We start from the raw sequence: 17,330 nt of genomic DNA, 5'->3' as shown, positions 1-17,330 counted from the left end.
TGGTTGTGAGCCACCATGTGGTTGCTGGGAATTGAACTCAGGGGAAGAGCAGTCAGTGCCCTTAACCTCTGAGCCATCTCTCCAGCCCTCTAGGAACCATATTCTCTCTCTCTCTCTCTCTCTCTCTCTCTCTCATTTTTGTTTTGTTTGTTTGTTTGTTTTTTGAGACAGTGTCTCTCTGTTTAGCTTTCGTTGTCCTGGACTCGCTGTGTAGATCAGGCTGGCCTCGAACTCGCAGCCATCTGCCTGCCTCTGCTTCCCAAGTGCTGGGATTAAAGGTGTGCATCACCACGCCAGGCCCTTAGGAACCATATTCTTACTGTGTATGAATATCTTTGACATGCTGCATGAGCGACTCACTTCCCCCTATGTGTCTTCGCCAGTCCTTTGGGGGCAGAAACGCTTCCTTCACAGAATGTGGGCCTCAGGAAGGACAGGCCACATGCTCACAGGAAGGAGAGGACTTGGGGCTGGACCCAGAAGTCACTTTCATCAAGAGGCAAGGCTGGACATGGCGGCACTTGCCTGGAATCCTAGTTTTCTGGAGGTGGAGGCGGGAGGATCAGGCAATCAAAGCCATTCTCAGTTACATAAGGAGTTTGAGAACTAGGCGTGGTGGCGCACACCTTTAATCCCAGCATTCCAGGCAGAAGCAGGCATATCTCTGTGAGTTCGAGGCCAGCCTGGTCTACAAAGTGAGTCTAGGACAGCCAAGGCTACACAGAAAAACGCTGTCTCGAACAACCGATAGATAGATAGATAGATAGATAGATAGATAGATAGATAGAAGAGCAAATGAACAAAAGGGAAAAAACTTTAGATGCCTTGAACATTCTGGCACCTTTTAAAAATTATTTTCTTCCTTCCTTCCTTCCTTTCTTTCTTTCTTTCTTTCCTTCCTTTTTATTTTTTTCTGAGACAAGGTTTCTCTGTATAGCTTGGTTGGTCTGGACTCTCTTTGTAAACCAGGCTGGCCTCAAACTCAGAGATCTGCTTGCTGCTGCCTCCTGAGTGCTGGGATTACAGGTGTGTGCCACCATGTCTGGCTCTTTTTTTATTTTATTTTTTTAAATTTTTGCTTATTTGATGAGCTTACCTGAGATATAATCCTAGCAAGGTGTATGTTCTCCTTAACGTTAAGCATTACCAAATTGCCCTTCACAGAAACATTGATTACTCTCAGTAGTAGCTCCTGCCTCACTGTGTTCCATCCTCAACAGTACAAAAAAAAAAAAAAAAAAAAAAAAAAAAAAAAAAGAGGAAGAAGAAGAAGAAGAAGAAGAAGAAGAAGAAGAAGAAGAAGAAGAAGAAGAAGAAGAATTATAGTTCTGGGGCTGGAGAGACGGCTCAGAGGCTAAGAGCACTGACTGCTCTTAGAGCGGACCAGGGTTCAGTTCCCAGTGCCCACATGGAAGCTCACAGCCATGCAGCTCCCATTCCAGGGGATCTGATGCCCTCTTCTGCCTCTGTGGATATTGAATGCACATGGTGCACATCCACACATGCAGGGAAAGCACATACACACAACATAAATAGTAATCAATACATCTTTAAACAAGGAAGAGAACTACAGTCCCATCGCCCTGTGTATGTGTCTAGCCTAACCCTTTGTCAACGTTTATTATTAGGGTTAAGAAGGATTGACAGGCGTGGTGGCGCACGCCTTTAATCCCAGCACCCAGGAGGCAGAGGCAGGCGGATCTCTGTGAGTTTGAGGCTAGTCTGGTCTATAAAGTGAGTTCAAGGACAGCCAAGGCTACACAGAGAATCCCTTTCTCTAAAAAGAAGGGAAAAAAGAAAAGAAAAAGAAATTTATTAACTAAGAACTCAAAGAGATCATTATAAACAAGGGTGAAAGATTTCTGCATACATATTCTAAAAACTTTTTAAAAGATAGTTTATTTAATTTTAATTTGTGTACATTGGTGTGAGGGTGTCAGATCTTGGAGTTACGGACAGTTGTGAGCTGCCATGTGGTGGCTGGGAATCGAACCCGGGTCCTTTGGAAGAGCAAGCAGTGCTTTTAACCACTGAGCCATCTCTCTAGCCCCTAAAACCTTTTTATTAGCATATATCAGTTGCATATAATAATGATTTCAGTTTTTGCATACTCTTATTGACTGTTTGCATGTCTTCTATGACTCATTCATGTTCTTTCACCATTTTGACCTGTATGTGTGTGTGTGTGTGTGTGTGTGTGTGTGTGTGTGTGTGTATGTGTGTGTGTGTTTTAATCTTTCAGTTATTGATTGTAGGGACTTTTTACTTAGTATGGATACTGACCTTCTCTATGTCCTGAAAGCATCTCTCTCCCAGCGTGCCATGCAAACTCACACTTTGTGGCATCTTTTCTATTTGCTCTCCAACGCGTGGACCCTCGCAGGTCATGCTGCTCATCGACATCGAGCTGGCTTACATGAACACCAACCATGAAGATTTCATAGGCTTTGCCAAGTGAGTGCTCCCAGGCCTGTGGAGGGACCCTCTGCGTGTGTGTGCACACACACGTGCGTATGTGCACACACGTGCGTATGTGCACGTGTGTGTGTGTCTGTGCGTGTGTGTGGATCCCACTTCCGCCAGCTGAACCCTCTAAGTCCTGTGCCCCAAGACCCGTGGGCAATGGGGCTGAGCCTCTTGAGAGAATCCGTGAGAGCCTTCCCTCTCTCCCATTAGTGCTCAGCAGAGGAGCAACCAGATGAACAAGAAGAAGACTTCGGGGAACCAGGTGAGTGGGCCCCAGTGCCCCAGCCCCAGGGATGAAGGGTGCTGGATGGACTCTGAGGAAACCCCCCTCTCCCACGGGGAAAGGTGCAAAGGGGGCCCAGAGAGCCTGCCATCTGCCGGCCACAAGCTTCTCACTCTGCCTCAGTAATCCTCTCTCCTCTCTCCCCCAATGCTTCTCCTGGTTGCTATGGTTACCCCTTTGCAGGATGAGATTCTGGTGAGTACCAGGACTGGGGGAGGTCTTGGCTTGTGCAGCGAGGGGAGGTGGAGTCTCGTTGGTGAAGTGGGATCTACAAGGGGCGGGGGGGGGGGGGGTTGAGGGGGCAGAGGACACCCTGTGACATAGCAGCACATGAACTCCACACCTGGCCACAGGACAGAGAAAAGCCCAGCCCACGCTCACAGTCCTATAACCCGGCTATAGGTATGCGCACGGCAAGCACCTTGCAGGCGGAGCTAGACTACGTGGGGAAGGGTGGGCCCGGCACTAGGTACATGCTCTTCAAACGCCTGTAGGAGGAATGTTTGGGTGGCTGGGTGAGTGGATCAGAGACAGGCATGTTCTTAGGAAGCAGACGGTGACCTCCAGTAGAGAGTTAAGAGATATTGAAAAATCAGGAACCCCGCAGGGTGTGGTGGTGCACACCATGAGTCCCAGCACTTAGGAGGCAAAGGTAGGTGGTGGATCTCTGTGAGTTCGAGGCCAGCCTGGTCTACAAAGAGAGTTCCAGGACAGCCGAGGCTACACAGAGAAACCCTATCTCGAAAAAAACAAAAAACAAACAAACAGAAAAGCCAGGAGCGCGGTCCCTCCTCTCCCAGCTTCCTGTTCCATGCCTCATGTGTCTGCAGAGACACTTCCCAGCAGCCCTTGCTCGACCCAGTTGTACTCATGAGCGCTGTAATCCTCAGTACTTCCCACATAGTTCGCAGAGGCCGTGGCTGGTTTAATGTGGTTTCCCATCCAGGCATAAACCTTGGTTATTTCCTGCCCCAGGTCCTGGGTCCCAGTGCACAGTAGGTGCTCAGAGAAGGAAGGCCTAAAGAAACTGTATGTCAGGGATGTTCAACTTGGACTGCGTCCCATGGCCTACGGTGTTGGGGCCCGGACAGGAGTCTAGAGTGTACCTCTGCCTCTGCCCCTGCCCCTGCCCCTTTGGAGACCTGGACCTATAGACAGGGCCCCAGTAGGGCCTCTGAGAGCCCTGGGCAGGATGAGAGTCTCCAGTTCAGGGACTGTAGACGGGGAGCTAGGTGAGCAGGCTGTAAGGCAGCCTGGAAGCAGAGTGTACGATGGGCTGCTTGCTGGCCAGATCCTGGGACAGGGATGGACTCAGTCCCAAAGGCAAGAACTGAGCAGATCCACCAGCAGGGCGGGAGAAGGCTGGCGGGGTGCCTGGTTCCTGCCACCGAGTTCACCGACCTCAGCAGGGGTGATCTCCCCTCTTCTCCGGTGCTGTGATTTGAATTCTCAGCGAGGTTCTTGGAAGCCGGAGAGGGGTCAGGAAAGCCTCGAAGCAAGTCGTGCATGCAGGGCCTCCAGAGAAGCCCCTGGTGAGGTCAGGGCCAGGGAGGGAGCAAGTCTTTCGTCAGTCACACTCAGGGCCAGGGTCTGGGCAATGATCCTGCCCTTGGAGGTGATGACCAAGGTCTGTGGTGATAGGCTGCTCGCTGCTCTGAAACCAGATTCTTGCTTGTTATTCTAGACTTCTTGTAGGAAGTTCAGGCCTGGATAGTGTATGACTCTGCCTTTCCCTCCTGCCTCGGAGGCTCTTAGAACTATAACAGCTCGGTGGTCATTTACTCATGTCACCACAAGCATTTATCCATCACTTACTGATGGAAACGCTCGACAAGATGATAAGGGGCACAGGAAAATTCGTGCACTAGCAGGAAAAGTTGCTTAAGTGGATGGTACCCTTTTTTTTTTCCCTTTCCTGAGGGGGCAGGGCTAAAATTGCAGTCTCTGTTACAGAAGCAAGCATAAGAGACTGAGTAGAGACCGGCACTGTTCTCCTGATTGACATGGGGTGGGGGTGGGGGGCAGGGAGGGCAGCTCACCATGTAAGTCTGAGCTGATACCAAAGGGCGAGGAGGTATATGCCAGGCAAAAAAGGGAAGAGAAGCGACTGCAGCAAGTCCCAAGTTCCTAAGATTAGAAAGATGTGTCAGAGTAGACCCTCAAATGATACTCGGAGTTGCTTTATCCAAACAGCCGCTAACCTCTGCTTGTACACTGTTGGCAACAGGGAACTCACCCTCCACCAAAGTGGCCAACCCCTGGCTCGCAGGCTCTCTATCCCGAGCTGACCATTGCTTTCCTGTCTTCCACTCTGTTCACTTGTGGTTTAAATCAGGCCAGGTCTGGCCCCCCCCACCCCACTCCCACTGTCTCTGACCAGGCAGACCTCAGAAAATCGGGGAAGGGGCTCTTGAATGCCTCTTAACTCATCCCACCCTCCACGGGGGAAGCCTGGCCCATGGCCGCCGACCTCCTGTCCCACTCTCCGTTCTAGGTCATTCGAAAGGGGTGGCTGACCATCAACAACATCGGCATCATGAAGGGAGGCTCCAAGGAGTACTGGTTTGTGCTGACTGCTGAGAATCTGTCCTGGTACAAGGATGATGAGGTGAGGCAAGGGCCATACCATGGGCTAGACCTTACAGTGGGCTAGACCACACCGCAGAGTACTGATAAGACTGTATGAGGGGCCAGGGTAGGATGTACAACTGGGGAGGTACCCATTCATCCGCGCTCGGAAGCACCCTGGAGTGGGTAGGCAGGGGTGCTGGGTTAAGTTCCCTGACACAGCAGCCCAGTGGCCTTCCTGTTTTCTCACTCCAGGGCGTGCCGCCTCTTCTGTGGCCCTTGCAGGACCATGACACACACACACACACACACACACACACACACACACACACACACACACACACACACACGTTCGGCTGCCAGACATTTAGTTAACCCCTGCACCCCAGTGCCTTCAGCCCCTGCCAACCAAGGCAAGCTGCTCAGGGTACCTCCAGGTCAAGGGACCAGTAGTGATGACGGCCTACAGAGCCGCTCCACAGACTAACCCCCTGCCTGCTGGGGCACCCAGAGGCCCCCACCACTCCCCTCCTGTTACTGGGCTCCTTTAAGAATGAGTCTGTTTGGCTTTCACATCTGGATTCCAGAGGTGACCAGCGAGAATGAGGGAGGGGGGACAGACAGGGGGGTGTCGTGATAATGAACTCCAGCTGGCCAAGGGGTTGGGGGAAGGGAGCCTCTTTCTCCTGAGGGAGCTACCATAAGACAGGGTGCTCTCAATGGGGGTGGTAGCATTTTAGAGTGGGGGGGGCCTATATTTGGGACACCAGGTCCCCTCCTCAATCACTGTCTCCTCTAAGCCTGCCTTGGGAAGGGGCTCCACCTCCCCACCTTGGGCGGGGTCCTCTGTCGTCACTGGCGGGGGCGCCAAGCCATCTGGACCTCATTACCCCAACCCTGGCCTCTCTTCCAGCCCAGGGGCCCCTGGAAGGGATGGAGAGTGAGGTGGTGTGGGGCTGGGAGGTGGTTTCCTATACCCTGTCAACCCGGCAGTCCCCTAGACAGCCCCCACCCCACCCCGCCAATGGCTCTCGTGTTCCCGTATCTAAGATCTTTATACAGAGTTGAGAGGATGGCGGCCCCACATCTGGCTACTGGGGCCAGCCAAACTGAAGGGGGCACAGTGTACCCGGATTGTGTCTTTTTTTTTTTTTTTAAGTTTTGTATATAGATTTGAGTTTAGTTGTATGTGGACACTGGCTGAGTAGTGTATATAGAGAGGTGGGCTTGTGTGTGTGTGGCTTATGGATGTTGTGGGGGTGTTGTGTTGTGAGTGTGTTGGGGTGTAAACACCTAGGTGTGAATTTGTGTACTTGCATGAGACTTCACTGTACTGCGTGTAGGGTGGGGGTGGGCTGAAGGACGCAGCATGTGAGTAGGGATATTTGAGAATATGTGTATGTATGCATTTGGGATGTGAAGATGGGGGAAGGGAGCTTCCCATTGTGAGGCTGTGTGGCTGAGTGCGAATGCGTGTCCTTGAGTGTGAATTTGTGTTTGTATGTGTGCCTGGGCATGGATGTGCGCTTTAAAGCTGGAGTGCACACGTGTGCCTCTGAGCTATGGTAGTGTGAGCACTGGAGTGTGTTGCCGGCATGTGAGTTCATTTTTGCACTAGGATTGCTGGAGTTTGAGCTTGGGCAGGGGTCTGGTCTCCGCTGCCCAGCCACTTGCCCTCTAGCCTTTCGATTGGGAAACCCTCTTGACAGGCAGTCACCCACATTACCAGCTCCGACGACCCCCCCCCCACCGTCTCCGGCTTCCTTCGATGCCCTCCCCCATCACCACAACCTCCCATCTGTCCCGCGCAACACTGGCTGCCCCATAGCTCTTCGCCTCCTCCCAGCCCACCCTGTGCCCTCCCCCACCTCCCTGCCCCAGGTCCAGGCTCTGGTTCTAGAAGACAGCGGGGTTGGTGCGGCTCTCCAGCGACGGTGGGTGCCGAGGGTCTAACCCAGCCCAGCCTAACCAATGTGCAGACTACTGTACAATTTGGGAGTCCTGAACAGGTAGTCTAAACACTGGGTAGACGGAGTGGAGGTGTCCTCTGGTCCATCCAGGCAGTAGCTTCTGTCCATCCGGTGGGAGCTTTGGTCCCATGCCCTAGAGAGAGGATGCACCCAGCCCCGGCGCCCGTGTCCCCCAGCCCCAGCCAGCCAGCCGTGGTCTCTCTCTCTCTGCTCCCGACTCCCCTTCTGCCTCCTTTGACGTGGCAAGGGTGAGCGGGAGCTGGGCTGGGAAGGAGGGGCCTGGGGAGGGGGCCGGCAGGAAGGGAGGGCTGGGGGAGGAGGCCACTCCTACCTAGTGTCCAACCCTGAGCACAAGGCGGCTGCGGCGGGGCCTCCCTAGATGGGTTCCAGATGTTCCCTGGCCGTGTGTGCAACTTCCTCCACTCCCTCCCCCAGCCGCCCTCTGGGGCTCCCGGCCACCCGCCTGGCATAAAGAGGGCTTTATGTGGCCGCATAGGCCAGGCGGGTTGGGGAGTTGCGGGGGGGGGGGGGGCGGTAAGAAGGGTGGAGATGAAGCCAGGGTGGGAAAGCAAGGTCCTCCTGAAACCCAGCCCCCACCTGAGATCTTAGGCAAAGCTTACGGAGTTCCAATCTTCCTGCATAGGTTCCATGGTACTGGGTGGGCCAGTGTGATACAGGCAGCAGTAACTTCTCCTTCTCCCTAGTGCCCATCTGGAATGCCTCCACCCAGGGTCCCTGAGACATAGAGCCTACAGACCCAGACATATCTGTCTACAGATTTATATAACTTCTTCCACAAAACAACACAGGTCTAGCCCGCTGCACAACCCTTCTGCAAGCATTTGGCCCCCTAGTCTTAGGTTCTGTTCACACGTGCCACACACCCACAGTGACAGGCACCGGCACATTACCACAAAGTCCTGTGCATACACACACCTATGTCCTATAGGCAGGCGCAAGTACACACAACGGTGACGGACTTGTTTGGCCTTGTACAACCACACAACCACACACATGTGTTTACAGACATACAATTTCTAGGCTTGTGCCTTGTGTCTGATTGGTAACACGTGGGTGGCTGGAGGCAGGAGACGGGGCAAGGGCATGGGGGGAGACTGCGCTGAGCCAGGCCTTTGAAGCCTCCGAGGCTAGTGTGCCCCCCCCCCCCAGCCCCCAATCTCTGTAGTCAGGAAATGAAGTCAGAGGCAGCCAGGCTGGAGGCGAGAGAGAGCCTCGTGTGAGCCATCCCTGCCTGAGGCCCAGCCTGGCTTGTCTCCAGGACTTACTTAAGGTGGGATGAGGGAGACCCCCTCAGCTTCCCTGCCTTCTCCAGTCTCTTAAACTGTGGCTGCTGGCATCGGCTTGAAAGCCATGGAGGTCAGGGTGCTGGTGCTGTCCGCAAGGAGTCAGGGTTCCACGGCCAGGCTGTACTATATAGCACCACGTGTAAGGTGGGAAGGGCGAAAGCCCAGGATGACTTTGGGGCTCCAACATGGACCACTCTGACGGATGGGGAGGCAGGCAGTGCTGGACTGACCCCCGTGCCCCTACCCCTCCCAACAGGAGAAAGAAAAGAAGTACATGCTGTCCGTGGACAACCTGAAGCTGCGGGATGTGGAAAAAGGCTTCATGTCAAGCAAGCATATTTTTGCCCTCTTCAACACAGAGCAGAGGTGCCTGCCTGCCTGCCTCCCCCCACCCCACCCCCCGGCTGAGCTGCTGGGACCCCAGACCCCACAAGCCCCATACCGTGTCTGCTGTGTAGAAAATGGCTACACAAATCCAGGGGCCTGTCACCCTACAGTTGCTAAGTTTCTCCCAAATGCTAGGTCCATGTGGAAGCATCTCCTTTCCCTCCCCCCCTCCCCTCCCCCTCCCTTCCTCTTTTCTTTCCTCCTTCTTTTTCATAGCCGCTGCTTACCTACCTTGGCACAAAACACTCTGCCAGGTGCTGGAAACAAAAAGTATAAAGACCCTGTCTCCTCTGGGGTGGGCTTTCAGGACTAGACCTCACTTTCCCGTTCCAGGCTGCCTCTCTTTTGTTTTTCTTTTCTTCCGAGACAGGGTTTCTCCCTGAATCCCTGACTGTCTTGGTACTTGCTTTGTAGACCAGGCTGGCCTTGAACTCACAGAGATCTGCCTGCCTCTGCCTCCCTGAGTGCTGGGACTAAAGGTGTGCGCCACCACTGCTAGGCTCCAGGCTGGCACTTATGTGCGTGGGTTCTTTCCTACTCAGAAATAAGAGTCTCAAACAACTACTATCTGGAAAGTCTCCAGAAAGCTGGGAAGGGTGCTGAAGGGTCCTGAGACGCAAGCCAAGGCTGTGCTGCCCTGCCTGTCTCCTTCCTTTGTTGCTTTTTAAGACAGGGACTCAGTTATGTAGTATTCAAGCATCTCCTGCCCCAGCCTTTCTAGTTCAGACGTTAGTGTGTGCTGCTGTGCCTGGCTTCAGCCCCCGTTCTACACATCCCTCTACTTGTATCCCTGAACCATCCCAATGGCCACAGCAGATAGGAATCATTGCCAACCTCCATCCTAGTGAGAGCAGTGAGGGCGTGGCCAAAGCCAGGGATGGATACGAGGCACGAGGGCCCCTCAAGCCCACACCCGTCCCTTATCCTTCAACGGGGTGGGGCTTTACCTCATCTTCCCTCCTGCCTACCCCATCCTGCAGGAATGTCTACAAGGATTATCGGCAGCTGGAACTGGCCTGTGAGACACAGGAGGAAGTAGACAGCTGGAAGGCTTCCTTCCTGAGGGCTGGCGTGTACCCTGAGCGTGTTGGGGTGAGCGGGGTGGGGGTGGGGTGGGAGGCGGGGCTTGGGACAGAGCTCTCTGGTCCCCCCACCTCTCATCCTAGCCAGAGGAGACCCTCCTGTACTCTTCAGACACCGGTTGCCCTTCCTGCATCTCCCTCTCTCACGGGTGGCGGTGTACACAGCCCTAGGCTCACGCAATTCCCTCCCTTTCCCTCTGTGTCTCCTTCCAATGTGCTCCCTGGCTGTGGCGGTTGGCAACGCTCATGTGACGGCGGCCTTCAGGACAAGGAGAAAGTAAGTGTAGCCTTCCCCTGCCTCCTGCCCGGCTCCTCCACTCTGGCGCCCACTCTGGCCAAGGGAGGGAGCTTGGAGACGTTCTCTTCCAACGTCTGGGCTGAGAAATGGAGGCATTCTAGCCACTAGGGTCAGTCAAGTCAAAGCTGGGTGCGAGGAGTCTCCTGAGAGGCACAGCGGGGAGCCTGGAGTCCCCCAAGTTGCCCTCAGTGCCTTCATGTGGCAGGACCCCTTTGCAAGAGCTGGGGTCTTAGCGATCCCTGGAGTCTGGTTGCATAGGCCCTGGCACACTGATGCCCTGTGTTCCCGATGGCAGGCCAGCGAGACCGAGGAGAATGGTTCTGACAGCTTCATGCACTCCATGGACCCTCAGCTGGAGCGGCAGGTGGAGACCATTCGGAACCTGGTAGACTCGTACATGGCCATTGTCAACAAGACTGTGCGGGACCTTATGCCTAAGACCATCATGCACCTCATGATTAACAACGTATGTATATAGTTGGGGTGTGTGCAGGGGGTTGTGTAGGACACAGCAGCCAGCTCACTCTTTTTTGTTTTGTTTTGTTTTGAGACAGGGTTTCTCTGTGTAGCCCTGGCTGTTCTGGACTCGCTTTGTAGACCAGGCTGGCCTCGAACTCAAAGCGATCCGCCTGCCTCTGCCTCCCAAGTGCTGGGATTAAAGGCGTGCACCACCACCGCCTGACACTCAGCTGGCTTATTTATATGTGCACAGGGCAGGGGAACACATGCCACTGTTTCTGTGTGTTAACCATGGGACAACGTGAGGGAGTTTGTTTTCTCCTACCATGTAGTTTTTTTTGTTTTTGTTCCCCCCCCCCCCCCACAACCGAGACAGGGTTTCTGTGTGTGTAGCCTTCAATGGCCTGAACTCACTTTGTAGACCAGGCTGGCCTCAAACTCACAGCGATGGGATTAAAGGCGTGCGCCACCACCGCCCAGCTATCATGTAGCTCTTAATGATTGAACTCAGGTCATCAGGCTTGGCAGCAAGCACCTTTACCCACTAAGCCACCCCATAGTCCCCAAATTCTTAATTTTGGGGGGTTATTTATTTATTTATTTATTGAGACAGGGTTTCTCTGTGTAGCCACTTGGCTGTCCTGGACTCACTTTGTAGAACAGGCTGGCCTCGAACTCACAGAGATCCACCTGCCTCTCGCTCCCTAAGTGCTGGGGTTACAGGCTTGTGCCACTGCTTATGAAGTGTGGAGCAACACATAGCCTGGCACACGGCAGGTGTTCAGTAGATTTTTGGAACAGGAGTCAGTGAGATTGGAGTAAAGCTGCAATGACGCCGGCAACTCACAAAATTGCCCCAGACCAGATAGAATAATAATACCTGCGGAGATACCAGGAAGAGACTTGATACCCTATGAGCATGTACAGGGGGAGGAGGTCCCCCTCAGGAACAGGCATAGAGGAGGGGAGTAAGGGGAGAATGGGAGGGAGGGAGGAATGGGAGGATACAAGGGATGGGATAACAATTGAGATATAATATGAATAAATTAATAAAGTATATTTTAAAAATAATACCTGGGGAATTAAGTGGGCATTAAACCTCCACTATACACATACACAGACACACAGAGACACCTCTCGTTCAATACAAGCACACGTTATAGTTATATCTTTGTTGCTTTCTTTCTTTGGGGCTCAGGACATTTTAAACTACCTTCTTATTTTGGTCCTGGGAAAGGCTCATAAACATAGGCAGTTGTCCTAGTGGCATACCAGGCTCTGAGTTTCCTCCCGGGGATCTGACACGGAGAGCAGGTGACGTCCCTATCTGCCTGTGTATTCTTGTTTGAGAAAAGGACATTAGATGGGGTTTGAAGAGACTTGCAAGTTTAGGGAACCAAGCAGAAGTAGGCATCTGAAATGCCAAACCTCAGCTCCCAGTTCTGCACCCAGTCCCAGCAGCTCTGGCCAGCGACGGGTTGACAAAGCCATCAGGTTCTAGTCTCCTTTCCCTCTCTGTCCGTGCACAGACCAAGGAGTTTATCTTCTCCGAGCTGCTGGCCAACCTGTACTCTTGCGGGGACCAGAACACACTGATGGAGGAATCGGCCGAGCAGGCTCAGCGGCGCGACGAGATGCTGCGCATGTACCACGCACTGAAGGAGGCGCTCAGCATTATTGGCGACATCAACACGACCACCGTCAGCACGCCCATGCCCCCGCCCGTGGACGACTCCTGGCTGCAGGTGCAGAGCGTACCAACCGGACGCAGGTACCAGGGCCGGACCCCACGGCCCCAAAGCCCCCCAGCCCGGGGCCCACGGGAGGAGGGCCGGGACCGGGCAGTGGCGCGCCCGGGTCTCGGGGGCTCCCACCTGGAGCGAGGGGAGGAGCTTAGAAGAGGGCGGGGCTTGTCGCGGGGCGGGGCTTGCCGTGAGCGCTGGCTGTAGGGCGGGTGGCGCTTAGGCTCCCACGCTGTCTGCGGCCGCGGCGGGCGGGGCTTGCTGCATGGGCGGGGCCAGCCTGGGCTGAGGGCGGGATCTCTGTTGGGGGCGGAGCCGCTCATCTCTCCTCCGTGCTTCTTCGGCCCTTGTCGCCCCTAGATCGCCCACGTCCAGCCCCACGCCGCAGCGCCGAGCCCCCGCCGTGCCCCCAGCCCGGCCCGGGTCGCGGGGCCCTGCTCCTGGGCCTCCGCCTGCTGGATCCGCCCTGGGGGGGGCGCCCCCCGTGCCCTCCAGGCCGGGGGCTTCCCCTGACCCCTTCGGCCCCCCTCCCCAGGTGCCCTCGCGCCCCAACCGCGCCCCACCTGGGGTCCCCAGGTGAGTAGGGGCTTAAGGCGGTGGAAAAGACCGGCAGGTGGGCGTGACCGGGAGAGAGGTGGGGTTGGATTCTAGGATCCTCGGTCTAGCAGCAGAAGCGGACCTCTCCATCCCAGGCGCTGGGGTCGTGGTGCTAGGCCAAGGGACGTGCTGCCGCACGGGGGCGCTGAGTTCCGGAGGCGGTCGTTTCTGGGGAGGGGGACTTTGGGCTCAAACCACCTGCCCCCTCCTTTTTAGCACTTGCATGGCGCTTCCCTCTCTTTCATTTTCTCTCCATTCTCTCCATACTTTGCATTTCTTAAACCCTGGCCCTCCATCCTCTACCATTCCACCCTTCACTCGCCCCGCCCAGCTCCTGGAGAACCTACCTCAGGTCTAGGTCTCTGACCCCAGACACTCTCTCTGAACCATGTGGATCTCTTCCGTTACATTCAGAGTTACCTTGATGCCCCACTTCCCAGCCCTGATTCTTTTGAGTTGTCCCAGAGTGGTATCCAACCTCTGGGCCCACAGGATCAGGCCAGGCTGTGATTGTGTGACCAGCAAGGTGTGTGATGTGTATGTGGGCGTGCACACAGGTGTGAGTGTGAGTGTGGCACCCAGGCATGGAGTAGGATAGAAAGGGCTGGGGAAGGGGTCTGGGAATCATGGTCAATTTGGTGGTCTGAAACCAGGTAGTGGGTATGACGTAGGGACAGGACTTGAAGGCTACCCTCCTGTCAGAGATCTCCAGGAAAAAGATCCCTCCATCCCTTGGCTTTGTCTTCTTCATCCATGACCAGCTTTCCAGGAAGTTCTGGAATAGCTGACTCGGTCTGCACTGTTTCCTCTGACCACGGCTGGGCTCTGAGAAAGAACACGTGATCAGGTAGACCAGTAGCATCTGTCTGGGAATCCAGATGAAGGGTAGAACTGGGGGTGTCTAGCCCCCATCACCTAGCTAGGCAGGGATAGGACTACTCTGTGGGGCTCTGATGACTGAAACAGCAGGGCATAGACAGGCAGCATGTCACGGGACTGGCAGCCCACAGATGCTGGCTCACTTCCATTTAGGCAAGTCATTTTTACCTCCCAGGGCTTCCGTTTCCCTTCTCCTAAATAAGCACCCTGCCATTTTCCCAGGGCAGTGTCAGATCTGGAGGGACAATGGGCTGCTATTATTAATGGTAAATGTGCCTGTAGGGTGGGCAACGCTGTGAAGACTCAGTGCGACAGGAGCCATGGGAGGGTTCTGGGTGGAGCAATGACAGCTGGATTCTAGAATGTAAGCCCTATCCCTTACAGAGCAGTGTGGTAACCCTGTCAGCACACCAGGCCTGAGTGTGCAGGGAGCTGGTGCAAAGGCCTTCGTGTGCAGGCGAGCTTCTGTGTTGTGGCAGCTCATGCCTGTGCTTCCGTGTGCCCAGTGGCTGCATGTCCCAGATCCGTGCTGCACGTACTGGCCGGCAGTGCTGCTGGACACTGGGAGGTGGGAGGGGAGGTGGATGCGTGTTTGTGGGCATGTGTGTTAGCGTGGGCATGCAGGGCCTTGAGGCCTCACAGCATGTGTGTGCACGCCCAGGCGTGTGCGTGTGTGTGCCCCTAACCCCAGGCCCGGCCACCTGTGTGTTTGTGAACTGCCCTGTTGATTTCGTGCTGTCTTTCAGAATCACTATCAGTGACCCCTGAGGAGTGTCAGCTACGGTAGGTTATGCTCTCAGCCTGCTGCATGAAAAGTGTGTTTGCCCCCTCCCTCCTCACTGCACCAGCTCCATGCTGAGGACACACCTGGGACCTCTGAGCCAGGCCCCTCCTCCTCCTGCTGCAGCTCTAGACTCCCTCTTCCTGTCCTCTGCCAGCTGGCTCTTACTTTCCTTCCCAGTGAGCCTCGGGACTCAGCGCCACTACTCAAGGCCTTCTTGCTTAAACTGAGGGCTCTTGGGATAGGTTCCATGCCCAAGCTGGTAGATGTGGGTGCCCCCTGAAGCTGTCAGACACCAGGTTCACTGTTGACAAGTGTAGGGACTGAGAGCTTGAGGAGAGTGTTTGGCTAGCCTCTGAAGGGGCCAGAAGCCTTGGGACTTCATACCTAGTCTGAACTGTGCTGCCAAGATACAGCATTCAGCTCCCAACCTGCGAGCATGGGCAACAGAATCCACCAGAGGGCAAGCAAGACAAGCAGACACTGGCTGAGCCAGGGCTATGACTGGTTGAAGATTTCAGATCACTTTGCAGCCTGGCACGGTGGCACACACCTTTGATCCTAGACTCAGGGAGGCAGAGGCAGGTGGTTGTCTGTGAGCTGGAGGCCAGCCTGGTCTACAATGCAAGTCCAGGACAGCCAAGGCTACACAGAGAAACCTGGCCTCGAACCCTCCACCTACCCAAAAAAAGATCCTTTGCCATTCTGTCAGCCCATACTAGCTGACCAGCAAGGCAAGGACAAGCAGCCCCTTTCCACGCCTCCTTGACATTGCACACCTGCCGTTAATGGCCATGTCCTCAGGCCCAGATACAGAGCCAACCCATCCTCTCCTACACCTGAGCTGCTCTCAGAGTGACCTGCGCCTTTTAGCTGAAGGCGCTGCAGCTTCTACTGACGAGGCAAGTCAGCGTGGATTCTGACTGGCTGGCCACAGGATCTCAGTTACCCTGGCCCAACTCTTCTGCAGCCATTGACGCTCACCCTTCTGCTTTTCCCCAGCAGGAAGGGCCCAGCCTCACCTACGCGACCTGCAGCCCCCCGACCAGCGGAGGCTCCCCTCTTAGACTTATAAGTCTGTGGCCACAGGCGCCGGCTGCCTGCCTCCCAGCCTCCTCAGGGTCCCCACAGAGGACTCCTGGGCTTTCTGACCACCCGAGGGGCCTCAAGCGCTCCCTCCAGCCACCCCCTTTAGCTCCGCTCTCTTGGTTCAAGCACTTCTGGCCTCATGGCTATTACATGGGACTCCCTGAGGCTTGGGGTGGCCCTGGGCCAGTGGGATGTGAGAAAGAGTGATCAGAGAAGAGGCAGGCCCTGTGGGTGCACTGCCTGGGTGGTGTGTGAGAGGCCGTGTGTGTGGCAAGAGAGGGCCACCCAGCCTCCACCCAGACTATCTGTTAGTTATGGCCCAGCGCCTCCCATCTTCCCTTTTTCATTCATCAACTGTCCGTCTCTTTTCTGGGAACCTTGCCCAAGCCCACACCTGCCTCACCCCTCTGCCTTTGCTGGGGTGGCTGCTCTCGCCTTACCAGCTCTCCTTCCTTTTCTCTCTCCGGTTCTCTCTTGGCTTTCTCTCCAACTGCCAGCCGATCGGGTCAGGCAAGTCCGTCCCGTCCTGAGAGCCCCAGGCCCCCCTTCGACCTCTAACCAGATCCCTCCTACTCCTCGGAGACCTCCCTTACCAAGCCTGCCTGGACAGCTGTTCTGTGACTTGACAGTGGCTCCCCCGGCCCCAAAGCGTCCTATTCATCATCCGTGACTTAGTCTGTTGTAGTGGTGAGCTGACACATCCAGATGTGATGTTGGTGAAAACTTGTGCCCCTCTGTGGTATTGCTCCTGCGACATTCTATAAATATCTATAAATATACCTATATATATATATACATATATATGGCTGACACAGCCTCGCCTGTAGTGTCAGAATCAACCACCATGCTGTCCTTGTGGAGTCTTGTGGTCCAACTACAAGGGAACGCTGTCACCCTGACACCCCCACCCCCCAATGTGCCACCTGCAGTGAGCCTCCCTGTCCTCCTGGCCTGTGGACAGCCATCCATCCCCTCGGCCATCCCCACCCTGCAGCATGGGGATGCTGCACCAGCAGCTGTGGGGTTCTCTGACGGCCACCAGTCTTGCTGTTTCTTGGCTGAGAATAAAACCCATTTCTGGATGAAGGGGAATTGTGTGTCCCTCTGCTGGTTTGTATTCTCTGGGGCTGGGGAGAGAAGGTGTAAATTGGCGCTAGGGTGCTGTGAGTTTAGCAGGTCCTCACCCTGTGAACCCTGCTTCCACCACTAGGGGGCAGGGTCATGAGCTCAGCCAGGAGGCTATGAGCTGAGGAAGAACACAAGCCCCATGTATGGACAGGCTCAGGGAGAAGGGGGACAGAATGGAAAAGGGCTGGCCTGGAAGTCAGCACCCTGAGGTGCTACACCTGAGTCCCACCTACATACAAGTCAGGCTTGGCCGGTGCCCAACAAGGAAGGCCTGCCCCTGTAGCCCCATGGCAC

At 55.0% G+C, this 17,330-nt stretch overlaps 1 protein-coding gene across 19 annotated transcripts in view; it reads left to right on the top strand.

The window, feature by feature from the left end:
- The window catches only part of DNM1 (dynamin 1), a 46,256-nt gene extending 29,256 nt beyond the window's left edge, over positions 1–17,000 (top strand). For 2 of the 19 annotated variants that reach the window (XM_084797880.1, XM_084797889.1), the window contains exons 12-23: positions 2,384–2,454; positions 2,677–2,728; positions 2,933–2,944; positions 5,244–5,357; positions 8,851–8,960; positions 9,962–10,073; positions 10,329–10,340; positions 10,657–10,827; positions 12,350–12,591; positions 12,923–13,138; positions 14,785–14,821; positions 16,406–17,000. In XM_084797880.1, the coding sequence (XP_084654006.1) occupies positions 2,384–2,454; positions 2,677–2,728; positions 2,933–2,944; positions 5,244–5,357; positions 8,851–8,960; positions 9,962–10,073; positions 10,329–10,340; positions 10,657–10,827; positions 12,350–12,591; positions 12,923–13,138; positions 14,785–14,806 (1,134 nt within the window). In that variant the 3' untranslated portion in view covers positions 14,807–14,821; positions 16,406–17,000. Of the gene's footprint in view, positions 1–2,383; positions 2,455–2,676; positions 2,729–2,932; positions 2,945–5,243; positions 5,358–8,850; positions 8,961–9,961; positions 10,074–10,147; positions 10,250–10,328; positions 10,341–10,656; positions 10,828–12,349; positions 12,592–12,922; positions 13,139–14,784; positions 14,822–15,821 lie in introns of those variants that run through there. The other 17 variants (XM_084797884.1, XM_084797883.1, XM_084797882.1 and 14 more) reach the window with 13 other exon arrangements.
- Positions 17,001–17,330: the final 330 nt, after the last annotated feature.

This window comes from Acomys minous, assembly GCF_964271855.1.
Source record: "Acomys minous genome assembly, chromosome: 10".
In the NCBI taxonomy this organism is placed as follows: Eukaryota; Metazoa; Chordata; class Mammalia; order Rodentia; family Muridae; genus Acomys; species Acomys minous.
Note: the sequence above shows the minus strand (reverse complement) of the source record. Positions and strands in the feature narration are given on the sequence as shown.